This window comes from Martes martes (assembly GCF_963455335.1).
Source record: "Martes martes genome assembly, chromosome: X".
In the NCBI taxonomy this organism is placed as follows: Eukaryota; Metazoa; Chordata; class Mammalia; order Carnivora; family Mustelidae; genus Martes; species Martes martes.
Window position 1 is genome coordinate 39,370,916 of NC_137897.1, and position 10,971 is coordinate 39,381,886.

The window sequence follows — 10,971 nt, forward strand, 5'->3', positions numbered from 1 at the left end:
AGGTCACGTTAGATAATCTAGAAGGAGGGTACTAGGACATCCAGGAGTCTTTTTTGTTTACCTCAGAATTTCAGTTTTTCATGACAACTCAAATATTTAGATCTTTTTAAATTTAAATTCAGTTTAGTTAACATATAGTGTATTAGTTTGGGGAGTAGAATTTAGTGATTCATGGGTGGCATACAACACCCAGTGCTCATTCCATCACATGCCCTCCTTAATGCCCATTCCCCAGTTTCCCCATTCCCCTACTCACCTCCCCTCCAGCAACCCTCTGTTTGTTCCCTATTGTCAAGAGTCTCTTATGGTTTGCCTCTCTTTCCATTTTTACCTTACTTTATTTTTCCCTCCCTTCCCCTATGTTCATCAGCTTTGTTTCTTAAATTCCACATGTAAGTGAAATCATATGACATTTGTCTTTCTCTGACTGACTGATTTCACTTAGCATAGTAGCCTCTAGTTCCAACCACACTGGGAAATAGCAAGATTTCATTCAGTTTTGATGGCTGACTAATATTCCATACCTCATCTTCTTTATCCATTCATCTGTTCATGGACATCTGGGTTCTTTCTATATTTTGGCTGTTGTGAACATTGATGCTGTAAACATTGGGGTACATGTGCCCCAAAGCTACTGCAAACTATTTGATAAGATGTTCACGCTAAAATGCTTTTTAAAAAGTTAACCAGTGATCTTTATTGACCTCATAATTCAACTTGAAATAATCACAGTAATTGTAGTCAGCATCATTATACAAGTAGGATTGCTTAAAACATGCATTGTCAGCTGTCGTAGGTTTTTTTTTTAATTTAGGATTATCTACACATGTTAACCAAAACTGATGCACTTGTCTGCCTTTTTTGTTGGTGTTTCTATATTGGTAAATTATTAGGTCACTTCCTGGAAGTTCATCATATTCTATTTAAAGAATAACAACCAAGTTGGGGCACCTGGCTGGCTCAGTTGGTAGAACATGTGACACCTGATCTCGGGGTCCTGAGTTCAAGCCCCATATTGAGCATAGAGCTTACTTAAATAAGCAAACAAAGAAAGATGACTATCAATCAAGTTACATGCATGGGTAATTCCACCAAATTGTGTTCCTGAATTCTAGATTATGTTCTCTCTATAGAATACAGAACTTTCAGTAATAAATGTTTGACTGTTTGACTTTAAAAAATGTATCTATTGTATTTCCTTGTAGTGATCCTGAATAAAAGCATGCTATATTCTACCTTAAACTTTCCACTCTCATAAAAACTGAAAACCCTACTTTTATTAGCAACTTTTTCTTTTTTTTAATTCCAATCGTAATCTTCTGTCCCTTGCTCATTTTATTTATTTTTCTTTTCTTTTCTTTATTTGGCAGAGAAAGAGAACACAAACGGGAAGTAGGAGAGGGAGAAGCAGGCTCCCTGCTGAGCAGAGAGCCTGATGTGGGGTTTGATCCCAGAACCTGGGATCTTGACCTGAGCCAAAGGCAGCTGCTTAACCAACTGAGCCACCCAGGCACCCCAGGATCCAACTATTTTATTAGGAGTTGCAAAATGATCATTTTCTAACCATGTCACTACCTCTGTGTATGTTAATGGATGTTAACCCAACTTCTCTTATATACCAGAGCTCTTCAGTTAACTTGAAATATGCTTCATATCAGAAAAGCTGAATAAATAAACAAAATAATTAAGTATCAGTTTTCAGAGTAATGAATTGATGCATTAGCAACCTGCAGTGGTGTCCAGTGAATTTTGTTTCTCTCTTCTAAATATCATTTTGGGCCCAGGACTTTTTATATGTTCAGTATGTTTTAATAAATTGCAGTCATTATTCCTTCTGATGTCCATGTCTCATCTTTGGCCATTGGGAGCCCCTTCAAGCTGGATCCTATGTCCTTTTGGTACAACTGTATTGGCCTTTGATAGCTTCCTTGCTTTTTGGCTCGACAAGATATTACAGGTTAATCTTATCCATTTCTCGCCCCAGACAAAGAATCATGCATTTTTCTGAGAAAATGTTCCCTAGTTATCTTCTTTTCTTTATACAGCACCTATCTTGATCTGTACACTGTGATCCTGAAAAACTCATACTTTGTTCTCTGTATCTAATTGTACAATTTACTGTTACATGTCATGCCTTTTCTGTATTTGTTGTTTATATTAAATCACAAACCCTCAGTTCTTTTGGTGCCCAGTGCAGAGTGATCTTCTCCCTTGTTCTTGTGTCTTGTCCTTTGGCACATGCCTACATTCAACTTAGTATTTCGTATTCCTTAACCTTAGAATTTCATTCCTTAGTACTTCTTAGTCTCTGTTGCTCCATGTTTGTTTAATGGGCTTATGTCTTTTTTTTTAAAAGGTTTAATTTATTTATTTGGCAGACATAGATCACAAGTAGGCAGAGAGGCAGGCAGAGAGTGAGAGAGGAGGAAGCAGGCTCCCTGCTGAGCAGAGAGCCCGATGTGGGGCTCAATCCCAGGACCGTGGGATCATGACCCGAGCTGAAGGCAGAGGCTTCAACACACTGAGCCACCCAGGCACCCCTGGGCTTATGTCTTTTTTCAAGAAATTAATCATTTTCTAGAGGTTAGGATATATGCATTACTTTAGAAATTAAAAAGCAAATCTATTAAGGAATATAGTGATAACTGAATAAATATTAATTGAATTGAAGGACATATTTTGCTTGGCTAACTTATGGCCACATTTACCAACAATTTGACACCAGTAGTAGCAATGCTATATTTAAATCTAAGCCGAACTTAATCATAAATCTTTATACTAGAATTTAAAGTACAGGTGGTTTAAAAGTATTCAAATTAATGTATAGGAAAGGAGGCACAAATATCCTATTCAGAGAATAAAAACTTAGTCTTTGGTTCTAGAATTTGCTGTAAGGCACACTCAGGAAAACTACTTTCAGATGGTCATTACCTCTGGTGCCTGGCTTCAATTCCTGCTTGACTTAGCTTCATTATTGGTGACCCAGAACTTGGCTGATAAGTAGGAGAATTGCAAGGAAGAAGGGCTGCCTGGCAAAAACTACTTATGGTGACTTGAATTGCTTTTGATCTTATTTGTCATCTTATCAGCTATTTTTTGTACTGCTAAGTGAGTGGACTTTTTATGGTTTTTATAGAACGAAAACCAGAAAAGTCAGACTATTTATACCACTTAAAAATGTGACCATAGTCCTGTAATGACACTCAAGCTACCCATCATAAGATGAGACTGTGTTCATTTATTGCATGATTACAGTTGGAAGAAGTAGCAAAAGTGACATTTCCCATCCGTATACTTCCTTCTTCTTTTCCTCTTACACCCCAGGGAAGAGACTAGAGATTCTTTACAATATAAAGAATAAAAAGATAAATTTCAAAATACATTTGGGGGCACCTGGGTGGCTCAGTTGGTTAAGCATCTGACCCTTGATTTCAGCTCAGGTCATGATCTCAGGGTGGTGAGGTTGAGCCCCAGTTCGGGCTCTGCACTGGGTGTGGAGCCTGCTTAAGATTGTCCCTCTCCTTCTGCCCCTCCCCACGCTTTCCTAAATAAATAAGTAAATAATTTGTATTCATATTCAGACAACACTTCTTGGGTTTGCTTATAGGTCCCGTTATTGCCTTGGAGTTTAATGGAGATGGAGCTGTAGAAGGATGCCAACTTATCGTCAATGAGATATTCAATGGAACCAAGGTACAAGATTTTATTGATTATTGCTATTTCAATCAGACCTTTCATGTCATTTCCTTTTCTTTACAATTAAATAGTACTTTTATCCCTGTAGTTGCTTGGAATTAAAAAAACAGACCATGATTTTTAGAATCTATGGTAAACAATTGGGAGCTAAGCTTTGGTTTTTCCTTGCCAAATTAAAATTTTAATTGCTTAAAATTTTACAAAATAAGAATCTACTAATTTAAAGATTTTTTTATCATTTGTCAGAGAGAGAGAGAGAGAGAGCACAAGCAGAGGGAATGGCAGGCAGAGGGAGAAGCAGGCTCCCCGCTAAGCAAGGAGCCCAATGTGGGGCTTGATCCCAGGACCCCAAGGTTACAACCTGAGCTGAAGGCAGGCACTTTACCAGCTGAACCACCCAGGTGTCCCAAGAATCTGTTAATTTAAAAACCTCCAATAAGACATGAGTTTCTAAAGTAAAAAGTCTCATTAAATGTCTCTTTAAGTTCTTCCTTTTTTGAAAACTAGTGTATGTTGAAAAATGTTATATTTCTAAGATTATATACCTTAGATGGATGATCCTCTTGCCCACTGTTCATTTTTATTTGCTTCAGTAATGCTTCATCAAACATTGAAACTGCGGGGGCGCCTGGGTGGCTCAGTCAGTTGAGTGTCCAGTTCTTGATCTCTGCTCAGGTCTTGATCTCACGGTTTTGAGAACAGCACAGAGCCCATTTAAAAAAAATGAATTTGAGCTCTATCTAGAAGTCATTACATATAGGTAGTTTCTAGATATGTTGTTGGGGTTGGTGAATCTAAGAATTTCAGACTTAAATAACTTAATATAACTTAAAAACCAAACATATGAGTACTGAATGAGTATAGATATAACTAATAATTTTTTGGATAAATATCTGAGATAAAATTTCTGGTTTTGTTGTCTGACTTGGCTAATAGTTTCTTAAATTTGCATAATTTAAAGTACTTTGCCTTTTGTCTCATTTTATTATCACAGCAGTACTAAGGGAAAGGGCAAATACGATAGGTTGAATAGAAAAGGAAGCAAAGAAAAAAAAAAGAAAAGGAAGCAAAGAGGAAATGGTTCTGTGATTTGGAGATTTTAAATCTGAATGAGTCAAAGATTATCTAATCCAATGTTCTCATTTTACAGGTGTGGAAAGTGAGCCCAGAGAGGTTTATTGAATGAATTGTCAGCATCACACAGCTAGTTTATGATAAAGCTAGAAGAGAGTCCAGGTCTCCTCTAATTCGTGGCTGACATTTATAAAAACGATTTTTGAAGGGTTCTACTGAGTACTGCTTTCATGTTTAGCAGATAGTTCATTTAAAACTAGTAATACATCTTTAGCAGCTTTAAAAATGATAATCTCAAGTCTTGCTTCTCAGCCTAATGAGATTGTTATTAGGAAACAGAAGAAACTAAGAAGTCTTTAAATAAACTTCTCTATTCAGTAGCTTTCATAATATTGACTCTCGTATACTTAAAAAACAGTAAAATTCCAAGTGTGATAAAGTGTAACAGAAATATTATGAAAGCAAAGACCTTGATTATACCCTAAGTGCTTTTAAATGAGCTGTTTACCTTGTGGCTACTGAAACTATATTGTATAGATTCTACAGAATATGATTAATTATTATATAAATGGTATACTTGAATTTCTTTTAATAGGAAGCTTGTCATCCTATGGACAATGCGGGCTTTGAAATTTGGGGATTATTGGTATTTATTTTTTGCTTCTTTTGTATTTAAAATAGATGTTTGTATCAGAAAGCAAGGAGACAGCATCTGGAGATGTAGACAGCTTCTACAACTTTGCTGACATACAGATGGGAATATGAAGTGCAATGTGGAACCAAGGACTTGGTATTAAGCCCTTTTTAATTTGTGTATTAGCAACGGTTTTTACTAATGAAGAAACTGTTAATGATTATTTTTTAGTAAACGGCTGAATACTGCATCATTTACTTCAGGTTCAGAAATTGTTTTGGGATATGTGGTTGGCTCAGTCGGTAGAGCATAGGATTCTTGATCTCAGGGTTGTGAGTTCAAGCTTTGTGTCGGGCGTGGAGCCTACCAAAAAAAAAAAGTTCATTTTAAATTCAGTGGTTTTAATCAGCTTAAAAACTATTTAACCTACTTTAATAAGGTTGTGGTTTTGTTTCTCTGCTTATGATATCATTATTAGAACATAGAAGTGGCTTGCAGGTCATGATTTTAATCCTAATTATTCTTTCAATTCTCTAAGAATTTAAACTTTCCTCAGTGTTCCATATTGTTTGAGAATACATTCCATTGCTTCTTTTCTTTTTTTATCGAGAGATTTGTTACTAGCTGATCATTTAGAATGAACCTCTGCACATTTTTTTCGTGTCTACATAGCCAATTAAGTAATTGCTTCCTAGTTGCATAATGTGGCAAATGAGATTTTGTACACAGAATTGATATAATACTTTGTAAATTGGATTTTTTTAATTAATAGGGATTTGATAACCAGTTTTGCAATTAACTCTACTAACTGATGTTGGTATAGCTGTTTAAAGACTACTTTCTGAGTAGTACGATTATGTGAATAAATTCCACACCGTTTAGTTTTTTTAACGCAACTGCTAGGTGACCCCTCTGCTTCCTGGTAAGAAAAGGTGTATGCAGTACTTAAAAGTATAGAAGCCTGATCACCGGCAGGTTTCTGAAAGGTGAAATCACCAGCTCTTGTGGTTTATCAGGAGAATTAGAACAAAATCTTGTGACATTTAAATGTCATGAAATGCTTAGGCATGATGATAAGCTAGGCAGATTATTTTTTTTAAAAACTAGAGAAATTTGATTTCCAGCAGATACACCATTCATCAAGTAATGTTCAAGCGTGACAAAATTGTTTTTGGCTGCTTTAAAGCATTATTTCCCAAATCAAGCTGACTGTAATAATTTGCCAGGAATCAAGGGAGAGCTACTTATTTAAAAATCCACATCCTTGGACCCAGTCCCCAGATACACTGATTCATTCTCCAGGGGGAACCCGGTTGTGAGGAGTTTGTTGTAACCTAAAGTAATCAGCTCAGAAGATGTTCATTGGGCGATCTGGAGAGAAGGGACTGAACCTGCCATGTACATCGTATGTAGCAGCTAATAGGAAATTAGCTTTCATAGGTCTATTTTTTAAAGGAACCTTAAATTTAAATCTATTTTGGTAAAACCAAGACTGAAGATAGCCACTTATAGAAATCCCTCTTATGATTGTTACTGAAAGTGTATTTTCATGTGTAAACTGCTTTTGAATATATCAGATTAATTTATAACTACTATATTGAGCTGTGTGTTGTTGTTCAGAAATAATGCATTCAAAGACTTTTCACTTTAATAAGGAAAATTGACTACCTACCCTGTGTCTGGCCTCGTGCTAACCATTAGCTTTGTATCATTTCAGTCAAAATTTTGTAAGAGCACTCTATACTACATAATCAACCTCTTCTTTAAATCAGAATGGTTTCATGAGATGCAAATAAAACTTGGTGACAGATTTAACATAATTTTAATCATGATTTACAAATAAGCTTTGCAATTAGTGGTCAGAGGGCATTAATTTTTCCCACCATTAAGCTAAATTAAATATATTCCTTCTGATTTTGATTACATTATTAAACCCCATTATTCACACTAAAAGTAATTGCTGTACTTTATGTTTTTCAAAAATAAATACAATGTTACACAAAGCTGTAAACTGAGTTCTTTATTTTATCTATAGTATTTTATCAAAAAACTCAGGAATACAACATATAAGGGAGATGTTAATTTTAAAATACCCACTAAATTTAGTATCTATTAACCAAAGCCTAAACTTTTATATTCTTCAGTTGGATAAGAGATTTTACCCTAGTTTAATTTGTCTTTAAGGACAGTCATTTGGCTTCTGAATGTTTGAAAAGATTTTTAAAAATAAGTAGTGCTATGGTTGTTGTTGCTATAATTCCAAACTTTGATAGTAATTGTACTACATTTCATTTTTTTAGTAGCTTTTGAAATCATGAACATTTATTAGCAAGGACAAATTAGTAATTTTATTAAGTTATACATGTTTAAACATTAGCTTATTTCTCTTATGTTATTAGTACTGCTGTTTTTGCTTCTGTATATTTCTGTCTAGCTTTTGTATGTAATTTATATGTAGTGTTTATAAAATGTGATTTGTAATAAATATTGTTAAAACAAAAATGGCTGGGACGCCTGGCTGGCTCAGTCGGTAGAGCACGCGACTCTTGATCTCAGGGTCGTGCGTTCAAGCCCCACGCTGGGGGGTAGTTTACTTTAAAAAATAAATAAATAAAATGAAAACTGCTTACCACTTAATTTTTGAGGTATGCTTCTATAACATTCAGCTACTCATACATGTGCCAAGATTTGATCATGGCACAAATTTTTTAATGACAAAAGTAAAATAGAAATTTCTAATCTCTCATATTAATGAGACGTGAGCTGTGTGTGTGTGTGTGTGTGTGTGTACACAAAACACTCTAGAGTAATGCAAAGGTAGTAGAAAACTTGTTTTTAATCTAAGGAATTTCCAATATAATTCTTCCCTTGTTAAAAGATACATTTTATTATGATTGAATACTGGAATACTTACTAAGATTAGACATTTCTCCCATATTTAAGAAAATAATGAATTTTTTATGATATAATTTCTTGCAGGTATATACAAATGGACCTTATTTACCAAATTTACCAGCCATTTGTACCCAACCTCTTCATCTACTAGCCCATAAATCAGAAGTACTGAAACTGCAGCTTGGTTAGTTTTTTAAATAAAATCAGCAATACTGAAACTACAAATTGGTTAGTTTTTAAATAACATTTGCTATTATTTTTTTCTATGCATGAAGCATTTCCATGTACATTTAGAGCATGAGGGGGAATAGAAATGTACAAGACAATAGAAAAATTACTTTCTGTTTATTGGATAATTCTTGCTGTGCTGAGTTTAAAATTTATTTTTCTCATTTAAATGGGACATATTTAATTTTGTTCTCTGTAGAAAGAAATGATATTGTAATTTTGTAATTAGGGTTTGATTACTCATTCAAAATCCATTCTAGAAAATACTTTATTCTTTAAAAGCCTAACAATAAAAAATTTGAAATTTTAATCATGAAAACCTTTTTTTTCTTTTTTTTTTTTTGGCGAAAATGGAGTAATTCACTGTTGACTTGGTTTTCGTTCTTGGTAGATAGTATTGGAGGGAGTCAGCAATCAGTCCTACACAGGAGGGAAAGGAGTAAGCCCTTAAACCCCATTTTTCTCTTTGACATTTTGGCTTTTAGTGGCAAACTCCAGCAAGATGTTCCATTAGGCAGTCTCTTCCTTTTCTAGTGTTTGGGGCCTTCCTGGGGAGGGCAGGTTCTCACCTACCAATAGATGGTGAGAGAGCAGGAGCACAGGTGGGTGAGAGCCCCAGCATTGTCAGCCGGGCTCTGATCCTCCCCGGGGGGCGGGGGCCTGCCACCCCCCCCCATTTCAGTTGAATCGGGTCCACTTGTAATTGTCCTAATGCAAAGTAACTGGCATATTTATGACAGGTAATGAAATGATGTTTATAAAGTATACCTTGAAAATAAAATACTTTGAAGTATATTTTATTACACAGAGTATTAAGTATTCATAAAGTGAGTATGGCATTCTTTTTAAGGAGTTCAACTGGGGAACCATAGACCCACCTACAAACAGGCAACTGAATGGGAGAAAACAAGTATAAGAGGCTTTTTTTTTTAAAGACTTTATTTATTTATTTGACAGAGAGAGATCACAAGTAGGCAGAGAGGCAGGCAGAGAGAGAGAGAGAGAGGAAGGGAAGCAGGCTCCCCGCTGAGCAGAGAGCCTGACACGGGGCCCGATCTCAGGACCCTGAGATCATGACCTGAGCCGAAGGCAGAGGCTTAACCCACTGAGCCACCCAGGTGCCCCGTATAAGAGGTTCTTAAGACTTAAGTGCTGTTTTCTTATGATTGACCCACAGAAGCAATGTAGTAACATAAGTAAGTAAGGTAGTAATGACCTACCAAAATGTAGGTCAGTTTGTTGGGCTCATTAGGAAAACCTTTTATAGGTGTCCTTGTGTGTGTGCACCTAATCCCAGCTGGTCTGCCGGAGACCCCCTGAGCACCAGCCCTAGTCCCCAGCACGGTCCCGGTTCCACTCCAACAAGAGCAAAGAAACTAGCACGAACCAGGAGAAACTCGCCCAACGGGTAGGCACAAGTGCACATTGGTGGGAAGGCAACTGCTCGCCTAAAGGAGACGCTTCATGGAACAACTACAGCAGATGGTTAAAAAAAACACACACACCAAAATTTCAACTCTCCTTCAAGAAGGTAGGGGTAAGCAAGATCATATCGAAGAGTTGAATGTGTTCCCAAGCCAAGGAACAGTGAGTGGTCCACTCTCGCAGCCCTAACGTGTGGCCATCCCAGGCAGCGAATGCTTGCGCCCTCAGAGGCCACGCTGACACAAAGCAGCTGACAGAAGTGCGAGCCGGGTCTTCAGCCAGCGTGGTGCCAGCCGTCTGACTGGTTGAAGAAGACTGGCTGAGGCCCTGCCCAGGTCATCCGTGCGTGGAAAAGCACCCCTCGCTGCCGGAGAGGAGGATAATCATAAAGATTATCTCCCAGATCTTGTGGAGAATTTTGAGGAGGCTTCCAAGAACAAAGCAAACTAAACCCAGTCCACTTCTGAAGAAGATAAAACTTGAGGAAGTTACTGGGAGCTGCTCTTTGATATTACTACTGCTCTGTTAAATGTTGTTCCTGGATCTGATAAGACCTAGATCTCGAATATTTTGAAGCTCAAGCCCCTTGAACTTCTCCCCGCTTTTCAGTTTTTGCTTATACTTGCTTCATTCTTGCAGCTGAAGTAGTCGGGAAAGAAAGTCTGAAGCCAGGTTAACCAAGTCCTTTGCCGAGTAAAATAAAGAAGTAAAGAGTCAAACCTTTCCTACTATTTCACCTTAACTTCCATACAGATCGTATATCTTCAGCAGTTTTAAAGCTTATCTCAGTAGAGTCATCTGGTTTTCGGGCTTGGAAGGGTCTGGACTTTTTAATCCCTCATCTGACAGATGAGAAAACCGAGGGTCAGAAAGTTTCATCACTGAACTACAGTGTGGGCCCCTTGACTTTCCTGTGGGATCACCGGGAGAACGAGACTCAGCTCACCCCACTTCCACATGAAGCCTTTTCGAACTCTCGGGTGCACTTCGTCCTCGGTGCTCATACCGTACGCCGTATA

At 37.0% G+C, this 10,971-nt stretch overlaps 1 protein-coding gene across 2 annotated transcripts in view; it reads left to right on the plus strand.

Moving 5' to 3' along the window:
• The window catches only part of RP2 (RP2 activator of ARL3 GTPase), a 50,647-nt gene extending 41,805 nt beyond the window's left edge, over nt 1-8,842 (plus strand). Inside the window, exons 4-6 of one of the 2 annotated variants that reach the window (XM_080795642.1) lie at nt 3,608-3,693; nt 5,452-5,560; nt 8,384-8,842. In XM_080795642.1, the coding sequence (XP_080651768.1) occupies nt 3,608-3,693; nt 5,452-5,535 (170 nt within the window). In that variant the 3' untranslated portion in view covers nt 5,536-5,560; nt 8,384-8,842. Of the gene's footprint in view, nt 1-3,607; nt 3,694-5,451; nt 8,040-8,383 lie in introns of those variants that run through there. The other variant, XM_080795641.1, reaches the window with a different exon arrangement.
• The last annotated feature ends 2,129 nt before the right edge of the window (nt 8,843-10,971 follow it).